Genomic DNA, 22240 nt, shown 5'->3' on the forward strand with positions numbered 1-22240 from the left:
GAATGACTGTATTCGAGTGGGAAAGGGTGTGGAAAGGGTGTGGAATCCAACTCTGATTTATATATTGTGCGACTTCATGTGAGGAGCTTAGTGATGGCAGAACTCACCTCGGCCGTTGAGGGCAGGTGAGAGGGTGGGCGACTGTATATGATTCTCCTCTGCGGAGTGACCGTTCATGGAGTCCAGACTGAGACGTGACTGTCTCGGGGGCAGAGGTGGAGGGGGAAGGGGTGGTGTGCTCTCAGGACAGTCTATACATGTGGGGATCTCCGGAAGAGGGATGTCTGGAGCGCTTCTGATCCTTTCACGTGGCCCGTCAGCCCGTTCTCGTGAACTTTCTTTCTTAGGTTTCATGAATTTTACTATTGCTTTGGCTCCAACCCAGTGGCGGCTCCTGTGTTATGAAAAAAAAAAAAAGAAGTGAAACTTGATAAATGCTCATAAAGTGAAGTCTACTCAGTATTATTCAGTTTAGGTACCCGAGATGGACTCACTTTTTAGGAGTCGGGTCATAGAACTTATACTGGTCCATGATCTTTTCCTCCAATTTCTCCTTCTGTCGTCGCAACGAATTCAGCTTATCACTGCAAGAGGAAACAGTGACTATTAAGAGAATGGCATTAAACCATTTTGACCACTAGTTTCTTGATTAAAATCAATGTTTCACATTATTTTAAGTACCCCAAAATCATAAACATATTTGTTTGAAGTCCTAATGAAATGGAAATAGCAACATTCAAAAAAGTTTCATAAGTTTCCGAGCATGTTTAGGCCCCCAAAAATTCATTTTGGAGAAGAAGAAGAATAAGAAACAGAGCAATTCCAATAGTGTCCTCACACCATCGGTGCTCAGGCCCCAAAAAATAATAAACACATACATGGATGAATCATCCACAATAAGATCATTACATGCATTACATGAATTTTCAAACAAGTGTGACATAAAAATCTGCACAATGAGCTCTCTTTAAATCAACTACGGTTTTTTAATTTCTGTTTTATAGCTTTAACAATGCAAAATCATAATTATTCCTGGTACCCAGGTCGAGAATCATTGATTCAAAAGATGATATATGGCGCACTGCTCACATGTACTGCTTCTGTTCTTCGTGGTAAAGTTCTTTGCTCTCCATGGTTCTCTCCAGTAGCGTCTGGTTTTGTTGGCTAAGCATCTGGATCTGACTGAGAAGGTGATGGTTTTCCTCCTCCAAGTTTCCTTTCAAACGGGTTAGCAGCTAAATTGAAAGAAAGAAAGAAAGATTGATTAGCACCAGCTGCTAAAAGTAATTAATTTCAAGCTTTGGAATCAATGTCTGTCCCTGCTGGTGATGGTATATATGGTATATATTCCTGTAATATTTGAAACGCTCACCTCACAATGGTTGTCCAGTTTGGTCATTGAGATGTCCAGGCCCTGATGCTGTTCTTTCAGTTGGTCATAACGTGCCTGCCAGCGGTTCAACTCCAGCTGAGACTCATTCAGGGAAGTCTTCAGTTCTTTGGTCTGCAGTTGCAGGCTGTCATACTCCTGCCTCAGCTGTGTGTGCGTCTGTGACAGTCTGCAGGGATATAACAGAGGCTTAGATGCTATTTTTTTATATGCTTTATATACTATTTTATATATTTCAAAGTATGTTTATGTATATATTATAATATATATATATATATATATATATATATATATATATATATATATATATATATATATTAAAAATAAATAAAAGATTAATAACAATGTGACAATATGGCCACTGGAATATTGTGCATACATACAAGTTGTTTCTACTGCTTAATTACTGTTCCAGCCAGCAGAGGGCAGTAAATATTTACAATAAGCCTGTTGTAAATTTTTAACTGAAAACTTGCTACTGAGTGTGTTTTGTTGTTAAAAAGACTCTCTAACCTGTCTACTTCTTCCCTTAAACTGCGGTTCTCCCCCAGGATAAGAGTGTTCTTGTGTATTTCTTCTCCCAGACTCTCTCTGTCCCTGTGTAGAGACGCCTCCAGCGCTTCCATAGTGTCCTTCTGCTTCAGGAGAACCGTATACCTGTTCAACACAAACATACAAACAGTGATTTTAACTAAACCATTTCTCTAATACACATCCAAGTCATGTGATTCAGGAGTATAAGGAAGCAAATTCTGATTAACACTAAATGTAGAGCAGCTTAGTAAAGAAAGATGCTATATGTATTATCTGATGTCAAAAAATATGAGTTTGACCAGCAGTGCAATCTTTTTTAATGTGTTTGTGGTGTTGTGTCCCTTGTGGCATTCATTTAGCCAACGGAACAAAGAAAATGTCGTTCCAAATAATTTAACAATTAGATGTGACCTAGGACTGTAGGACAGCATGACCTACTGAACAGACTGAACGTCTATCTATCACAGACTCATTTTCATTTGTGTCAAATTGAAGATCTGACAAAGGTCCACAAAGTTAGGGTTGAGGGTTCACAAAGGCCTAGGTGGTTGTGATGGAACTGGCAATGCCAAATTAAAAATGTATTTTAAATACATTTAAATTATATATATATATAAAAAATAAGTCAAGCAAATAATTCTTTTTAAATGCATGTAAACATAAAACCCAACACTTTGACAAAAAAATTATTTAATTGTGCACACTTAAGAAAAAATAATATTTATTAATATTATTATTTTTACTACACTGCACTTTCTTTTTCTTTTGAGTTCACAGAACTGATATATATTTTAAGTAAACTGAACTGTTTCATTGTTTTGAGTGTTATGAACTAATTTCTTTTAATAGACGAACTCAAGTTTAACTAAAACTGGGCTGGGATTTCTGTTTCCCAGCATGCTTTGCCCATGGCACTCGAAAGGGACAGTACATACTAACATTAAGTGTTATATAATGTTAGTATTTTCTGTATTAGCTAGCTAGTTATAGCTAGCTAGGTTTCCACTAATAAAATGTTTACGTTGAGATTACATAATAATTTTAAATTAAATTTATTAATTAGTTTACTTAAATATTTCAATTTAAGAACAATTATTAATGTATGAGTACAAAATAAAAATCTGGCAGTTCTGCTTACTTAGGCTAAACTTTCAATTTCTTAACTTAAAAATTTTGATGTAACCAATTGCCTCAATTTTTTTTTTTTTTTCAGTTTTGCCAACTTATTCGGGTTTACAGTGTATTATTATCATCATCATACTTTGCCATGTTTTTTGTTTTGTTTTGTTGTTTTTTTTACCCAAAAAAGTGCCTTGGACTTTTTCTACTCATTTCTCCAAAATATTTATTTCTTTATGACTGTTTTAATTATTTGAGGAGATGTTACATTATTTATTGAAAGGTTAGCAATGTATTTCAAGTGAATAATTAAAGTCAGGAGGGTTCAGTTGACAAAAAAAAAAAAAAAATCTTGTTGGGGGTAACGCATCACAACGAAAGATCAGATTACTTTTTCAAGTAACAAGTAATGCATTACTTTTGACTTTTGAGTGTACAACTAAACATCTGAGTTACTTTTTCAAATAAATAAATAAATGCAAGCATTTTTTCCATTTATTGACTGACACCTCTCCTGTCCCCATGTTGAGAGAAATCGAGAGTAAGTGCAAAGGCGTTGTAAACATGAGCATTTACTCATCTCATTTGCATAAAAAAAATGGATTCAGTATTCTTCAAAATGAATAAAAACAGTGAAATGCAAACTCAGATTATTATGCAAACCTGCAATAATTAAATATATTAACACAAATGTACTTTATGTATTTAATCTCACTTTATTATTTGCTGCTGACCTTTGATGATCCAATTCAACCAACTAATAAGTAAAAATGACTTTAGATAAACATCACATTTGAGTTTCATTTTTTTGTTTTTATTACTAAAGTGTTGAACTTTCTTCTCCTGCATCCTGTTCTTCTGCAGGGTTTGTTTGAGCTGTGCCCTCTACTGTACAGGCGTGAATTTGCATTTCCTTTTACACAGACCACTGCAGACCGGGAACACCCCACAAGAGCTGCAGTTTTGGAGATGCTCTGACCCAGTCGTCTAGCCATCACAATTTGGTCCTTGTCAAACTCGATCAAATCCTCACGCTTGCCCATTTTTCCTGCTTCTAACACATCAACTTTGAGGACAAAATGTTCACTTGCTGCCTAATATATCCCACCCACTAACAGGTGCCATGATGAAGAGATCATCAGTGTTATTCACTTCACCTGTCAGTGCTCATAATGTTATGCCTGATCAGTGTAGTTTCCAATTAGTTACTTTTTTAAAGAAGTAACTCAATATTGTAATACAAAAGTAACTTTCCACAACACTGAAGCTTGGGAACCAGTTTCATATCACAACAGTCCCCAAAAAACAGTAGTGTTCTAAATTGATGGTGCTAATTTAAATAAATAATAATAATAATTAGGAAATTGAGTGTGTGTGACATGTGGCATGTTGGACATGGACGCTGAAGCCGGTGGACATTACAGCTGATTGGGCCCCTGACAGCCATCTGGTGAACCCCTCAGCTGAGGCCCCCGGAGACACACTACTGCATTATTCATGAGACAGAGTGATAAAAGAGACAAGGGGAGACTACAAAACTACATTAAGGCAAACAGAACCATGTTTTTCCTGTCTCCAACAAAAGAGACAGCTTTCCACATTGCACCATGGAAAAATGAGTGCGACAGGCACACGTGAGAGGATTAGTGTGTATTAGAGCAGGTTGTGTTTGTGCTCATTAATGTCTAATGTGTGCGTATAAAAATAGGGGACATTTTCCACTGTGACCCACCTCTAAAAAACAATTCAAATTCCCAGTGGGCCCATTTCATTAGCAAAACCACAGACTATATTGCAGGACAAGTCAGGCCTTAAAGGGTTAGTTCACCCAAAAATGAAAATGATCCCAGCAATCGGAGATATATTTAAAAATATCCTTGCTCTTCCAAGCTTTATAATCGTTGTGCATTATAAAGCTTGGAAGAGCAAGGATATATCTCCGATTGTGTTCGTCTGAAAGAACATAAAAGGGTTGAGGGTGAGTAAATCATGGGATAATTTTCATTTTTGGGTGGACTATCCCTTTAAGGACCCTTCATCTCTCAACGTCTCTCACTGTCAGCATTACTAATGGTATGGGGTCATTGTGGCATCTCCACTCAGACCAGACGCAACTCATTACTCTATTGTTACACAGCCTCCTCAGGCAGACAGAAAGATGCATAAGCTGCCACCTATGGAAGGGGTCAATAACTCAACAAAGGTCACCTACTGAGTCCTTGCAACTGCTGCAGAAAATAAAGCTAAATGTGAATGTTCAAGGGTTAGTTCACCCAAAAATGAAAATTCTGTCAATTACTCACCCTCATGTCGTTCCACACCCGACTTTCGTTCATCTTCAGAACACAAATTAAGATATTTTTGATGAAATCCGATCCCCATCTGATCCCCAAGAGAAAGCAACGAAATGACCACATTCAAGGTCCAGAAAGGTACTAAAGACATCGTTAAAATAGTCGACGTGACTACAGTGGTTCAACCTTAATGTTACGAAGTGACGAGAATACTTTTTGTGCGCAAAAACAAAACAAAAATAACTTTATTCAACAATTTCTTCTTTTCCCTGTCAGCATGAAGTCACATGAACTATTTTAATGATCTTTACTACTTTTCTGGACCTTGAATGTGGTAATTACATTGCTTTCTCTTGAGGATCAGAAAACCTCTCGGATTTCATCAAAAATATCTTAATTTGTGTTCTGAAGATGAACGAAGGTCTTATGGGTTTGTAACGACATGAGGGTGAGTAATAAATGACAGAAATTTCATTTTTGGGTGAACTAACCCTTTCATTATTATTCACTATTATTTTTGCAATTTGAAATGAAGACATAATTCTTCTTTAAAGTATTAGGTGGTATACAGAATATTACATGCACTATGCTAGTTTCTCATTTCACACATAAGCCTAATGTCATCGTGTTTGAGGTAGAGGTAGATGAACGCATTTTTGAAGGGCTGATTGAGTTAAAAAGGGACTGACTTGCTCTCCAGCGTGCGGTGTTCTTGCTCCAGAGCTCTCAGGTTGCCTTTCAGTGTGGCGTGTTGGGCGATAAGCTGCTCGTACTCGGTGGCCTGCCTGTCGTGCACACTGAGCAGGCGCTCATGGTCCTGCGTGACTCGGTCACGGGCCGCACATGCTTCCTCTCGCTGTTTCTGAAGAGACTCAACCTCCGACTCCAGAGTTTGAAGCTGGGCCTGTAAAGCTCCATATTGAGCCATGAGAGAAGAGCTCTGGGAGCTTAGGGTCGAATTTTCCACCTGAACAGAAGAAGGGAAATAAACAACCGTGAAAATGGGACATTTAAAGATCCTGTTTTGTATGTTTTAAACTTTCATGGATAGATGGATAGATTTTATTCTTGGCTGAACAAAGCAACTGCCTTTTTTGCCGTATGGGTCGGAGAGGAACAGGTGAACATTCTGTTCTCATTCTGGAAATGTCAATCCTACTGTCTGTTGTGTCACACCTGCCATCTCTTTGGTCACAAAATTGCTTTCTCGTGTCACTAATGACCCTTACACAACTAAAAAACAGAAGGCGGCACCCTCACCTGTTCATTCTTACGGTATTTGCTGGCCCTGGTAAGCATTGGCAATGTCAACTATTTCTATGTGACCATGTCAGATATTTTTGGAGATCAGAAAGGAAGTACTGTTTAGCTGTACAAAACTTCTTAATGAGATCATGACATGCAAAATCAAATTTACCTTGATCTTTTGACATATAAGAAGTCCTTGTACCATTAAAACAACCTGCAAGTTTCATAGCTACTGTAAAACATTCTCCTCATTATAAACAAAGCATTTATTTAATCAAGATCAAAAAACGACTGAATTCGATATTGTGGGATCTATGACATCACACAGGCAAATACATTTGCATATGACTGCCTCCAGAGCAAGACATCAACGAATAGCTTTACATAATCGCACCATAGCCCCACCCACTGGCATTCAGTTGTTAAATGGCTGACATTTGACTACAGTGGATGTGAGCGTCGCGTCAAAAGCAAACAGAACCCATTATAATCAGTGATGCTGTCTACACTGGATACAGTATACAGATTCACACTCAGTTTCTGACAAGCTGCACACAACAAAAGGACAAATAGAAGAATAAATAGAAATGTAAAGGATTCGCTGTCACGCTTCCTGTTTAAACAGCTCATTTGCTCATTTCTGTAGAGACTTCAGAAGGATACAAGGCGTCAGGAACAAGGATTATAAGTTTGTTCAGAGAATTTGACTGCAATTGCAGTTTTCTAAATGAGGCACAGTGTAAAGGAAAGTTTGCAAAGAAACTTTTTTTGAAAGAAGCAGCAGCGACTGTACTGAATCTTGAAACAGCAGCTGCATCACAAACCGTAAGTAAATGATTTCAAAATGATTTGTCTGTAAATGACGATTTTATATGGATAATGTTTTCAAAACACTTACTCGCAGGCAATAGCGAGAGAGCATTGATACTGTTTCCTATGCAATGACGTTAGCCAATCATAACAGTGGCTGTTTACTGACAAGCCTTAAAAGGAGCCACCGCTTAAAACGGATCATTTCAAACAGAGGGTCAGATGAGCTGAAAATAATCATTTTTTCGCATATATATTTGGTTGTTTTGTGCAAAAAAACCTTTAACATAAATGAACTTCAAGGAACGCATTAAAATAATAAAAAATCCATGTCATGATCCCTTTAATAATGGACCATGTGCAAGACAATTTCCAAATTTATAATGAATGATTTCTCCTTGCCTATTTACGTATACCGTCTATTTTGTATCTATTTATAATATGTTTATTGGATGTTCATTTCGAACTGAAAGGTACGCTACTAATAGGTATGATTTTTTTTTTTTTTTAAGGGATGCACGATATACATCGGCTACTATATCGATATCAGCCGACATATGTTATATGTGCTATATCCATTTTTAAATGTTATCGTTATCGGCCCAATAAGAACATTTGGCCGATAAATAATGGCTTATTTCCTTCAGCTAAGACACTTCAGATGTGCACTGTTTACCATGATTGTTTTGAATTGCTTGAAATATGATTGAAATCACTTCGAAAAGGAAAAAACAGTTAAGTTCAACATGCGCAGCGCAAGTTCGTCATATCGACTACATGTTATTATAATGAAAACATTATAATTGTGTGCTTGGGACATGGCTTTTAATGATCAGACGTTTGTTTTTGTAATCAGGCTCTCAAAAATTATATACAAATTTGGATTTAGATTTATCGACCAATACATCGGTTATCGGCTTTCAAATATAAAGGATTATCGGTTATCGGTATCGGCCAAAATGTTCATATCGGTGCATATCTAATATTTTTTTAAAACAATTCCAGTCATTTAGTTTGTGAAGGACTGGATCATCATTGGAGAGAAAAAGAAGTGAGAAAAGTAACATTACAAAATTTGACATGGTTAGGGTTTCATTTAGAAATCATGAGATTAATCATGATTATTTTATTTTATTAACAGCCTTATGTTTTTATAAAAAAAGAAGTCATTTTAAGTCCAGTAGTGAACACAATTAAGGCCTACTACATTTAAGAACAGAAGCCTGAATATTGTAATGTTGCTGTACACTGTACCTGCAGTTTAGCAGTTTCTTTATGAAGAGAGGTGTTGTGCTCTTGTAAGGATGCTGCCTGTTTCTGCAGAGCTAGTGTTTGTCCGTTGAGCTGTGCATTTTGGGAATCTAACTGCTTCAGCTGCTCCTTCAGAAGATTTTTCTCTGTCTGCAGGGCAGCGTTCTGGGGAGTTCACAAAAGCAAGTTATAATAGGTGATATTGTATAATAAGTTACTGCTGGGTTGATATAAATATGGTGTCTTACATTCTTCTCAACATCGATTAGTCGGTCTTTCAGCTTGAGCAGTTCAGCTGTGGCCTCCCTCTGCTCAGTCTCCCACTTCTCTTTATCTGGGACCGATCTAGCCTGCCCCAAAGTCTGCTGGGAGATCTCAGAGTGAGCCGCTTCTTCCTCTTGCCTTTGCTTGAGGGCCTCCAGGTTCTTTTTCACCTGGACAGACAGGAAAATCAGGCCTAACATATCAGAGATTTCCATTTTCTCAACTGTCTTTTTGATGTGTACATATTTGTAGTTTGAGGAAGCCTGAACATACAGTGGTGAGTTCAGTGCGAAGTTGCTGGTTTAGGCTGCTGCTCTCCTCCAGACGAGACTCCAGGCTCTGGATCTTCTCCTCTCTCAGTTCTAGAGTTTTCTTCAGTGCCGACTCGATCTTTGTCTCCAGGATCTTATATTTACTGAAGGATGAAAAAATTGAATGTCACTATATTATGTTAAATCTGTGTGAGCATTAGAATCTGACAGGAAGTCATCATTACATCAGCTGTAGCAATAAATGGTTGATATGAAAATGTGCAAAAATATTTAATTGTGTGTATTTAGGATAGATTGAAATGCTAGCAATGAACTGGCTTTAATAAGACGATGTTGGTCATTTGAAAAAAAAAAAAAAAAATGATTGTCATGAGATGTAACTGAAATGACATTTGTTTGAAATAAAGTACAATTTAACTGTTTGACATTGCTAGTAGAAAAACTAACTAGTGAGTATTAAAAAGCTTTTAAGTAAGTTTAATTAAAAAAAAAAAAAAAATCCACAGGGCTGAAAGTGTCCACAGTTCACTGTTCTTTTAGTATTATATACATACTTGATAGTATTTGTTAAAATTTTGGGTAACACTTTATTTTAGGGTCTTTTAACTAGTTGATTTTTAGCATGCATATTAATAGAATATTGGCTATTTATTAGTACTTATTAAGCACATATTAATGCCTTATTTTCCATGACCTTATTCTACATTCTTAATCCAACCCAATACCTAAACTTAACAACTAACTTACTAAATATTAATAAACAGTAAATTAGGAGTTTATTGAGGGAAAAGTCGTAGTTAATAGTTTATATGTTTTCCCTATACTAAAGTGTTACCAAATTTTGTTACTACTTTTTACGTTTAAATTTTAGATTTAAGTTTTCGTAATTTTATAAGCTTTTGTCATTTTTATTATTTTTTCTTTTTTATATTTCTATTTAGCTTTTATTTCAGTATTAGTAATTTTAGTACTTTAACTTAAACTTATTTTATTTCAGTTAGCTGCCAAGGCAACATTAGAACACTTCTAATTTTAATTTAAGCTTTCTAATTTTAAGCTTTTCATCTATTATTTATATTTCAGCTTTACGTCAATTGACAAAAACAATCTGAACAGTTTTAGTTTTAGTTAACAACAACAAAACTGTCATAGTTAAAGAAACACATTTACAAAATTCAATATCATTCATAATAAACACACACACACATACGTACGATTACTTGGCAATCAAAATGGGGGACACTGCATAGACTTCTATAATTTTTATATACAGCTAGTTATAAATACAATAACCTAACCCATACCCTAACCCTACCAAAAAACTTTCTGCATTTTTACAATTAAAAACAACAACAACTGCAGTTACTTTATTTTTAAGCCATTTTTACAAATGAGGACGTACCCAAAAGGAGGTTTTTGCTCAATTCTGGGTACAAATTTGTCCCCAAAATATGGTTAAGTAGGTACACACACACATACACACACACACACACACACACAGACAAAGCCACACACACACAAAACACCCTCTTGGAGGAATTACTAAGCACAGTGGAATGTGACTGTTAGCAGGAAATTTCATCAAACACGAAGCGATTAGCGACAGCTAGCGTTTTATGACACTATTAGCTGGTGAGAAATGCTGCAGTTTCCATTTAGCTCGTATTCATTTCTTTTGATCTTACTTACAAATACATGTCAGATCTCACACTCACCATAATAAAGGGGTTAAAGGTGGGGGAGAGAGAGAATGAGTCTATTTCCTTATAGAGAGAGATGAATCCTTCACTACTGATCCCTCTACAGGGAACTTTCCAGTGAAAACTAATCAAACTGGAGTATATACCAAGAGTCAGATCTGTAATTTCTTCATACTGGGGCTTCAATATGAAAGACACAATTATAAACACACCACTACACAGCAAAGCTCCTGTAGACATATAACAGGTCACTGCACCACACTGTAGTAAAGACAGTAAAGTTAGCATGCACTTTGACTCAGATTATGCGCAAGGCAATGAACAGTGTTGGGAAACACTACTTTTAAAAAGTCTTTAAAAAAGTAATTTAGTAGCATGCAAGTAAGGAACATTTATGCATTACACTTTCTCATGTTTTTTTTTGCAGTGTAAATTCAAAAAGTAATGTGTAACTTTATTTGTTACTTATAAAAATATCTAAATGTGTAACGCACATTACTAGCAACACTTTAACCTCAACACAGGCCGCAAGAGGAAAGTAAGACAAGTGAGTTGACACAAGTGGTGATGATATGTACAAAGAGAAAAACAAGCATGTCACATTGAAAGTAAAGTCTACAACTGTACCAACACCTCACCTGCTACACCTGTCAGAGGGCAGCGTCCACATAAAACAAACAAGACACTTTATACGCCTTGTAATTACAAACTACCAATGAACTCTAAACCTGAGAAATGACCATTATCTTATTAACAAGTAGAGCTGCACGATTCTGGATAAAATGAGAATCACGATTTTTTGGTTTCAAATAGAGATCACGATTCTGAATATACAACCAAACAAAATAACATGTCATTTACTAGAGGTTCAGACAAAATATAAATCGCTGACTCTAATTGCTGTAAAATGTTTGAATGAATTATTTAAAAAATGGTTTTGAATGAATTCAATGACTCATTAATAAATACTTGTTTCATTGCTGGATGAATCAGTGTTTTTAAACGAATCTTTTGAATGAATGATTCAATGACAAATACATCAGTTGTCGCCACCTAGTGGAATTAGATGTAATTGATACAACCGTTATTTGATGTGCCAAGTTCGTTTCAAAGGGTAGTTTGCTCTATTTTGATCGTTATCGTAGACATCGGTGTTTAAATACTAACTTAAAACTTATATCTCAGTACTTCTAATGTGAATAATTGTAACACAGAAATAACTAATATGTGATTCAAAACGGCTCTCTCTGGCTCTGGCAGCACGAACACAGATTTGAACGTTCCGGTATGATTTTGTCAAAGGTTTAATAGACGCGGGAGAATCGTTGTCATTAATAAAGTAGGATCGCGTGGGTGCTTGAATCGAGATCGCGATCTTTTTACGATTAATCGTGCAGCTCTATTAACAAGTCTTACTCACTTGTCTTCACAGCTGTGTTCTTCCTGTAGGAGTTTCTCTCGGTTCAAGCCGATCTTCTCCAGCTCGTAACTCAGCTTCTCCAGTTCATTACACTGTTGCTGCACTCTCAGCTTCTCATTCACCAGCTCCTGCTCGAAAGAATATGACTCTGAACTCCAGTGATGATATACAGAGCACCACCGCAGACCCTCATGACTGTGTGTCAAGGTAAGTAAGTGTCTTCAAGGTGGCAATAAATGGAAATTATACAAGTCTCCTCCATCACTGAGTTTTTCTTGCGCGACGGAGGAGTTCTGCATCGTGAATTGACTTATCTGGAGAACAAGATGATGCACCTCCATTTTTCCTGCATCTGTTCAGAAAGCCTCGTAACATACGTAGGTACACCCAAGTCTTTACCAAAGCAACCCATGCAGATAGGTTGCTTATGTCTGGACTAGGGTTGTCAAAAGTACTGAAATGTTAAAAATGTAACGACACTTCTTGAACACCTCTGATTGGCCATTGTGTTCATGTGCTCAACAGATATGTCTGTCATTGACTACAATAATCAACGCTTCATAAACATGTTGTAAATAAAAATCTTTCACGCTCTTCACTGAACGCTTACACAGATACACAGAGGAGCGTTGAAACCAGGCCCCATTTTTGAAGCGTTGATCATTGTAGCCAATCACAGACATATCTGTTGAGCGCGTGAACACAGTGGCCAATCAGAAGTGTTGAAGTTAATCAGAATCTGCTCAACAGTGTTCAGAATGCTAGGGGGAAATGCTGGTATTGTCACATTTTTAACATTTCAGTACCGACTTTGTACCGAAGTACCGGTACTTTTTTGACAACCTTAGTCTGGACACACAAATCTCATTTGATCACTAGCAATTAATAGTGCGCCTTTCTCAAAATTGACCTCAAGCTTGCATTCAGATCTGCCTCCATCCAGTCAACAACCGACAGATAGAACCAAGTCTCCTCCCTACATTTTTTTTTTTTTTTTTCCTTCATTTTTGATAATCCGTTTGGCTTGGATTAAAATATATTCAAAATATAGAAGAAATGTTCTGTCGCTACTTTCGTTACATTTTACTTGCTGGCTGATGGAAACCAACATGAATATACAAAGAGCACATTTAGAAGAACACTTTTAAAGTCCCCCTTTGGTGAAAAATCAAGTTTTTAATGTTGTTAATGGTGTTTTTCATATGTTTTAAGGCAAACCATGTGCAAATTCATAAGTCAACTCCATTGCTGAGTATCTTCTCCTTAAAACTGCAGTGAAAAAAACCTGGTTTGAAATTGCAGGTGTTTCTTACGTCATAAACTACCTTGTAACCGATCACGTTAAAATGCGGTCAGTCTTTAGCATATCATTACTATACTGTGAAACAGGGGATTCTCAAGAGAAATCACTTTGGATCTCTGAGCTGGTGTGAGTGGAGGAGGGGCTAATTTGCATATTCATGGTTCCACGTAAATTAAATGAAGCAAGGGTGTAGAGTTACATTCAAGCTATTTTAAGGCATGAACAGACATTTGAATATGTTATTTTGGTGATCAAAGATGAGTTTTAATGGATAAAATTATTGACTAGAGGGGGACTTAAAGGCCCCGTTTCCATGAGGTATTAAGATGCATTTTGGTCGATCAGATCTCAAGTGGACGATGCTAAATACAGGTGTAAATGGGGTGTAAAAGGTTTTAAGCTTGTCCACTTTCAACCACTTACAGAGGTAGTCGAAAACGCATTTGACTGGATTGCTTTCGTAGTGTAGACGCTCATGTGGTCGAATGTGTTCTAACAGCCACTAAAGACCATCTACTCTCCGCCTACTGACCTAATGTGTAAACATTATGGGAAGCGTGCTAGCCCGACGGGATTTAAACTTTGTCGGCTGAAGACCCAAGTTAGGTTTGAAGATGAAAAATGTACCAAGCACAATGTTTTCTCACTATTCCAGCAGCGTTCGGCTGGTCTTGCGGCTGTCAGTGCAGAAATGAAAGCTGCTGCTCTTCGTATGTTTTTCCGTCATGTTCATTTGTAAATTGCGCAAGCTTATTTTGTCCATTAGATCGAAACATCTGAAAAAAACCATACATTTACCTGCCCATAGACCCCCCACTAGAAGAAATCAGGACAGAAGTGGACGAAAGTGGAAAAAAGAGACAGATTAAAATACCAGATGCAAACGGATAGGTCTCCTTGTCTATATGTGATCCGACTGACCAAAACTCATCTTGATACCAGGTGGAAACGGGGCCTAAGAGATTTTTTCTTTATTATGGACACTCTTACATGTCATTGAGGTACTAAATGTGTCATACCTCTCTTAGTGTGGCCAGAGTCTTCTTATCTATTGTGGCCTGTTTCTGCAGGTCTTTGTACTCTCTCTCCAGCTCTTTGAGTCTCCCTGCAGCCTCTTTGAGGCGGCTTAACTCTTTATTGAGAGCTGTGCCTTCTTTCTCCATACTGGCCAGCCTGAGGCAGTTCTCCTCCAGCGCTGCCTCCTTCGCCTCCAACTGCTGCCTCAACCTACGCGCCTCCTTCTCCAGCTGCTTCTTCTCCTTCTCCGACTGGCCCAGTTCCTGCTCCATTCCTCTCTTCTCCTTCTCAACTGCTTCTGCCCATGTCAGAGTCTGCCTCAAGCCCTCTAACTCTCGACACAGATCCTTCTTCTCCGCCTCATTCTGCCTCAGCTCACCTTCTAGACTCTGGATCTTTGTGGCGCTGTTGTCCAGAGTCTGTTGGAGCCGTTGGTTTTCCTGGCTCAGGCTGCCGCAGCTCATCTCCAATCTTTCACTCCTCTTGGCCTGGGAGCGGAGCTCCTCCAGCGTGCGGCACATATCCTCATGTTCCCGCTCTAGTTCGGCATGTTCCTGCTGTAGTTGTGACAGGCGAGCAGCTGCCGTCCTCAGGGTCTCCAACGCACGCCGCTGCTCTAGGTTCTCCTCCTCAAGTTGCTGGTGATCCTTCTCCAGAACAGCCAAGCGCAGGCTAGCATTCTGTGCCGTGTCAGCCAGCTTCTTTAGCCGCCGATTGTCTTGTTCCAGAGTAGCATTCTCACGCTCCAGGGCCTCCACACGCTCACTGCCAATCTTTAAGGAGGCGGCTTCCCGCTGTAGCTGCTCTCGGACTCGCTCCAGACGTGTTACCTCCCTTTCCATCTCCTCACATCGCTCTCCTCGTTCACGGAGAGACTCTATTTCTTTAGTCGCCTGCCGTTTCTCAGCCTCCAGGCGAGCCAGTTTACCACCCGTTTCAGTGATGGTCTGGTGGAGAACGCGGTTTTCTGTCTCCACCTCCCTCACACGAGCCTCGCTGTTCACCTGAGCACGCTTGCGGAGGGAGCCCACTGCCTGGGTCAGGTGCTCCTTCTCCTGCTCCAACTCTGAGATCTAATACCCCCCCACACACAAACAAATTAGGTTTATGGATAAATAATTCATACGTGACCCGTGCTTGCAAAATGAGTCGCAATGAGCAAATTTTCAAAAATGAGTTATTGTTATTCTCAAAAACATAGTCAAAAGCAAAGTCAATTTTGAGAAAAATCAAGTTTTCTGAAGGTTCCCTAGTAATACCACCAAATTTGGCACAAACCCAGTCAAAACCCATATCTATAAGAAAAATATATATATTCAACAATTTTTTCCATGATTCTGCAATTGTTTGATTAGCATTAATGAAACAGACAACCTATATATTAAGAAGACCTACTGTACCACACAGATCTAATATAATATTACACATCAGATGTTTTTCCCCAACAGCTAACCAAACGTTCACTTAAGACATAACAGATAATGTTTGCGTGAATACTCGCCAAGACTGATATTTTGAAATACTGTAATTCTGTGTGTATACTGGGTTCGCGCGCTGTCTGTTTACATCAGCATGAGCTGAAAATCACATTTCATTGGTTCAGACTTATGCCATCGAGAATTTGCTATGAATATTCGCAAAGTTTGAATGCTGTGCTTTCCAACAATACCAAACTTGCGCTGAGGGAGCTGCCAGTCGTTGAGAAGCTGGCAGAAGAAAAATGGCATTTTTCATGGTCAAAGGAAAGGTACTCCTCTCAGAAAACGTACAAATAAAGATATTTTTAGATGTTTAATTGCTATTTGGAGCATTTGGATTGCTAGACGAGGGCTTAAAGAACTCATTTTTGTGAAAACCTCAATTTCGACCAAAATTTAAATTTTTCACTTGTTTTGCCTGTAGCTCGAAAATAGCCCATGTGCATTCCAACTCATTTTGCCAGCACGGGTCATATGATCATCATGTTACAGAACATAATGAGAGTTTTCTTTCTTTAGATGTTCACCTGTCTATCTTTTTCTGCCTGAATTGTCTCTAGAGTTTTCTCCAGTCTCTGTTTCTCCCTTAGTAGCTCTTCTCCAAGGTTCTCCATGTCCTGAGTTGTCTGTTTCTCCTGGTCCAACTGGGACTGCAGACGCTCCAACTAAAACACACAACACAGAAGAGATCTCATCAATATTCAATGTTCTGGCTCTCAGTAAATAGCAAATGTAGAAAAGAGATGTACCTTCTTGCTGAGGCTCTGGTTCTCTCTTTCCAGCTCCACTGCATGCAGCTGACCTTCTTCCATGTTGATGGAGGCTTCTCTTAACTCTTGGATTGTGCTTTGAAGGCATTGGTTCTCCTTCTCCAGCTTCAAGAGTCGGCTGGATGCGGACTCATTCAGCTCAAACACGAATGACTTACGGGCTGTAGTAGTGGAAGACAAAACAATGCAGCTAACTGAGATTACTACTACCACCAATATATCTAATTCAGATGAGTGTCAGCCAAAAATGTGCCTTCTTAATAGAAGCACATCAGCTCCAAGACCTAATGATTATTTATCATAATTGATTATCAATAAATAATGCTTTAATAAATTAGATGTTAAATCCCATATTGTCAGTGTGGTCTCAGATTTTAAACCCTACTGCACAGGTATTACGTTGTCATCACTTACCCTCAAGTTGTTCCAAACCTGTATGAGTTTCTTTCTTCTGTTGAACACAAAAGAAGATTGTGGATAATCAAACAGTTAACAGTAGCCATTGACTTCCATAGTAGGAAAAAAATACTATGGAAGTCAACGGCTACCGTCAACTGTCTAGTTACCAATATTCTTTAAAATATCTTCTTTTGTGTTCAACAGAAGAAAGAAACTCATAGGGTGAGTAAATGATGACAGAATTTTCATTTTTGGGTGAACTATCCCTTTAAGTAGGCATGTGCTGAGTCACCTGTGCATTACCTTTGAAACAACATGTATACACGCCTAACGGCTTACAAACAGCCTGAGGGTAGAGATATTTCAGTTACCGGTTCTCTCAAGATAACACTGACTTAGAGCTAATAAACTCCATTAAGCAGGCACAAATGAGAGATTAATTGTTTTCAGAAACTTTAGGTTCAAATGCTCTATTAGTAGCAAATGAGCGTTTGTTCACTTTGCATGAATAAAACGGCAAGATTCTCTGGTGGAAGAGTATTTGCATTGGGATGGGTTCTTAAAACAAACAATTGACAAACAGAAAATAGGTCATCAGCACATGACCAAAATGTGGCCCTTTCTATGTTGGGTTAGTATTACAAACACAGAATCTAATATTCAAGATAAGTTCAAGAGTAGTGTCTCAGAGGGTCTCGACTAAGATATTGTTTACAACAAGATGCATTTTGGTCGACTGGATCACAAGTAGATGAAGGAGGTGTTTTGTCTCTTTTGTCCAATTTCAACCACTTCTGGTAAATGTATGGGCTTTTTCGCGTTTCCCATTGTGTTTACGCATTAGGTAATTAGAAAGCAATCCAGTCAAATGTGTTTTTACCTCTGGAAGTGGTCGAAGGTGGACAAGCTCAAAACGTTTTACACTTGTGATCCAAATGACCAAACCGCATGGTGTAAACAGGGCGCAAGACATTGTCTCAGAGGTCTTCAAACTGAAATTCAGTGTGAGAGCAATGCAGTGGACTCACCCTCATTGACCTCATTGTTCTTGGACAGTTGCTCCAATTCCCAGCCAAGGTGAGCTGACTCATTCATGCTTTGTTTCTGAGAGATCTCCAGCAACATGTTCTCTTCCAGCAATTCCTCCAGGCGTTTCTTATCACTGTCCCGGTCCTAAATCACACACACAAAAAAGGAAAAATCATATACTTAGGGCTGGGGGGAAATGATTCACAAATTCATTGCAATGTTTTCTCAAATAATTCATCTTCCAAAAAAGGAAAAAAAGGAAACTACTGCCAGTTGCATTGGTGATAATTATTGCTAGTTGGCTTCTAGGGTATTGCTAAGCATTTGTTGCATTGTTGCAATGACAAAAATCATGTTGCTTTGACAAATTGCTCTCAGTGTGAACATGCCTTAAACTAAAATAGGTCAGGAATATGGAATGCATTATATAATGCATGTTTCCACTCATAGTTGAAAGAACAATGGCATTCTTGTGGTCAATTCCAGAGAACCCTCAAGTATCAAGTATCAAAGCCTTAGAAAGGCCTAAATGAATCAACTAGGTCTACGGTATGATTTATTGCCCTAATGCTACAAAACAAAAAGATAAATAAAGAATTGTTGCGTAATCACGTTGTGAAACAAAACCAAATTGAATTCCAAGATGTGTCAAGATTAACATGTATAAACACCAACAAAATAATTTCCCATAACACTCACAATTTCCATATCGTGCAATTTGGAGCGCAGCTGAAGGTTCTCTTTCTCCAGCTCGTGTAGTTTGTCACAGCGCCCCCTGGCCCCAGTAAGCTGCTCCTCCAGCATTGACTTTGTCTCCAGCAGAGTCACATTGTCCTCTCTTAGTTCCTGCGCACAAAAGAGAGACAAGACAGAAAAATGAAGAGATGGACAAAAAGAAAAGATCAAAAGTGATAGAGAGCATGACGACAGCAGACTGAGAGAGTCAGAGGGCTGTCAGTGACAGCTCAGGGCCTCAGCGGACACCTGAGGCATTATATCTGAGAAATAAAAGCAGCAGGGGCTCTCAGCAGGCAGCTGTACATCAGTCACCTCACAAAGAAATCAATTTCACCCCTTCAGATTAAAGTGGTGTGTGGCTAGTTTATGCTTTTTCCAGGTAATGACAAAGAGTCTCTTTTTTTTATACAATGCAAGTTTTTAAAATGGAAATGTAACATAGGTTGGTGTGTGGTTACCTCTATGCGCGTCTTGTAGAAATGTACATCGTTTAGCTTCTCTTTGCAGCGAGCCAGTTCAGTTTCTAGACGATCCACTTTTCCAGCACGCTCCTTTAGAGAATCCACCTCATCGCGGTACACCCGCACCGAACGTGCCTCTGTCAGCAACTGCATGTTCTACTCATTCACAAACACAACAGATGATAGTAACTGATCGCTGAAGCTTCATTAAAGTGTTTCCCAGTTTGATTCAGCCATGAAAAGTGTGAATTCAAAAGTCTTGATGAGATACCTCCTGCTTGAGTTTCTGAATCTCTGCATCCAGGCGCTCAATCTCGTTCTTGGCATCAATCAACTGCTCTGTCTTCTCCTCTCTGTAGAGAGTACATACACAAGAGTAACTGTTTACAATACTGACAGGCTTAACTAGTGGATGACCAATATATTGCCAACGCCAGTATATCTGCTAATATTTGGCATTTTTTAATTATAGACATCCACTGATAAGTCTTTCTGCTTTCTGTGTCAGAAGCAGGACTTTTATTTTGACAGTGCTGTCAGTGAAGCTAGCTGTCCCAGTGAAGTTTGCACCCAGAGTGAAAACAAGTTAAAACAAAAAGTCATAACTGTACAAAACACACTTACAACTCTTGGCGAGAGCGCCGTAGTTTGGACTTTGTGTCGGCCAGCTCCACAGCCAAATGCTGACGATCTTCTTTAGACAGGAGGGGGACGGGGGATAGGGATGTGTGCTCAGGGCTAGAAAAGCCCAAGAGACTGGAAGGCTGTTGGGACTGAAGATAGTCCCTCTCCTGTGTCAGCTCTATGATTAGCTAAGGACACAAAACAGACCTATCAGCATCTAATCAGTTATGATCAATCTCTTTAGAAGTTTAAAGCAACTTCCTAAAAAAAAAAAAAAAAATAGCTGACTGTAGTTGGTGCTGGTAAGATCTGCGTACCTCAGCAGACTCATCTCGCTCGTCTATGAGTTTACGTAGGTGAAAGGCCATGGTCCTAGACAGAGGGTCCAACTGCTCAGCAGGCATCTCACTGACCTCCATCCACTGCAGGTCCAGAACATTGTCCTGGTTGTGAGTTACCTGTAATCAGAAATGAATTTTGGGCCTCAAATGCATGCTCCATTTATGATATATATATATTATTGGCTGACATCAGAAAGCTCACTTCTTGAATATGAGTCACGATGATAGCCTGTGTCTCAATGTCAAGCAGCTTGATCTTCTCAATAATTTCTTCTTTACGATCACACTGTTGGGAGAGAGGAAGAGAATTAGGAAAGAAGGGATGCAAAGGGAAGAGGAAGTGTATGAGGAGAGGATGGGAAAGGGAAAAAGAAACGGAAAGGGAAAGAGGACGAGAAATGGGAAAGAGAAGGGAGAGGAAAAAGAACAGGGTAGGAAAGGGAAGAGGAAGAAGGAAGGGGAACCAGAAAAGGAAGAGGAAGGAATGTGGAAAGGGAAAAGCAAGAAGAAAGGAAAAGGGAAAGGAGGATCAAGAAGAGGAATAGATGGGAAAGGGAAGGGAATGGAAAAAGGGAAGAGAGGAAGAGAAAGGGAAAGGATCCGGAAAGGGAAAAGGAAATGATGGAAAAGGGATGAGGAAGGAAGACAAAGGGAAGAGGATTGAGAAGGAACAGAAAAGCAAAGAGGAAGTGAAAGGGAAATTAAAAGGGAAGAGAAAAGGATAGGAAAATGAATGGGACATGAACAGGGAAGGGAATAAGAAGGGAAAGGAAATATGAAAGGATGAGAACGGGAAAAGGAAGAAGAAGCAAGGTAAAGGGGAAGGTACTAGAAAGAGAAGAGGAAGTAATGGGAATAGGAAAGAAACAAGAAAGGGGAGAGGAAGGGATGGGAAAAGGAAAAAGAAAAGAGGGTGAGGAATGGGAAGGAGAAGGGAGAGGAAAAAGTAAAGGGTAGAAAAGGGAAGAGGAAGAAGGAAAAGGAACCAGAAAAGGAAGAGGGAGGAATGCGGAAAGGGAAAAGCAAGAAGGAAGGGAAAGAGGATGAAGAAGAGAAAAGGAAAGGATAGGAAAGGGAGGAGAATGGAAAAAGGAAAGAGAGAAAGAGGAAAGGACCTGGAAAGGGAAAAGGAAAGAAGAAGGAAAAGAAAGGGAAAAAGGATGGAGAAGGAACAGAAAAGCAAAGAGGAAGGGAAAGGGGAAGGTATTCAAAGAGGAAGGCAAAGGGAAATTAAAAGGGAAGAGAAAAGGATAGGAAAATGAATGGTAAAGGAACAGGGAAGACAATAAGTAGGGAAAGGAAAGCCAAAAGGATGAGAACGGGAACAGGAAGAAGGAAGAGAAAGGGGAAGGAATGGGAATAGGAAAGGAACAGGAAAGGGAAGAGGAAGGTATGAGAATGGGAAAGAGGATGAAGACAAGGAAGGAAAGGAAATGATGGGAAATGTGAAGGAAGAAAAAAATGGGGAAAGGAAGTGAAAGAGAAGAGGAGAGGATAGGAAAAGGAAACAAAGTTTGGTGACAAAAAGGAAAGGGAAGAGAAAGGGGAAGAGATGAACAAAGAAGGAAATAACTATCCAGTGTATTTATAAAATAAGCACTGCCAAAGAATTCACGAGTATGACTTAATGATAGTGATTAGTCAAATAAACTGCTGGCACAGATGAAAGAGCAGGAATCACGTCAAAGATTGAGCAGGCCTTTGAATAAAAGAATGCAGGGACACTTTCAAAAGGGATAAAGACTGAGTTGTGCGCCTCGTGACTGGAATACAGTGAG

General features: G+C 38.8%; 1 protein-coding gene across 1 annotated transcript in view; it reads right to left on the reverse strand.

Annotated features, from left to right (window-relative positions):
• The window catches only part of ccdc88c (coiled-coil domain containing 88C), a 72719-nt gene that overhangs the window by 19981 nt on the left and 30498 nt on the right, over positions 1-22240 (reverse strand). The window contains exons 6-25 of the mRNA XM_051867032.1: positions 20665-20748; positions 20439-20579; positions 20122-20309; positions 19769-19850; positions 19495-19653; positions 18998-19144; positions 18298-18442; positions 16850-17031; positions 16628-16765; positions 14625-15695; positions 12303-12430; positions 9184-9325; positions 8895-9080; positions 8650-8811; positions 6027-6304; positions 1904-2047; positions 1373-1559; positions 1090-1235; positions 495-584; positions 108-394 (exon numbers count right to left, since the gene is read on the reverse strand). Of these exons, the coding sequence (XP_051722992.1) occupies positions 108-394; positions 495-584; positions 1090-1235; positions 1373-1559; positions 1904-2047; positions 6027-6304; positions 8650-8811; positions 8895-9080; positions 9184-9325; positions 12303-12430; positions 14625-15695; positions 16628-16765; positions 16850-17031; positions 18298-18442; positions 18998-19144; positions 19495-19653; positions 19769-19850; positions 20122-20309; positions 20439-20579; positions 20665-20748 (4087 nt within the window). The remainder of the gene's footprint in view (positions 1-107; positions 395-494; positions 585-1089; positions 1236-1372; positions 1560-1903; positions 2048-6026; positions 6305-8649; positions 8812-8894; positions 9081-9183; positions 9326-12302; positions 12431-14624; positions 15696-16627; positions 16766-16849; positions 17032-18297; positions 18443-18997; positions 19145-19494; positions 19654-19768; positions 19851-20121; positions 20310-20438; positions 20580-20664; positions 20749-22240) is intronic.

Source organism: Ctenopharyngodon idella, chromosome 17 (assembly GCF_019924925.1).
Source record: "Ctenopharyngodon idella isolate HZGC_01 chromosome 17, HZGC01, whole genome shotgun sequence".
NCBI classification, from domain to species: Eukaryota; Metazoa; Chordata; class Actinopteri; order Cypriniformes; family Xenocyprididae; genus Ctenopharyngodon; species Ctenopharyngodon idella.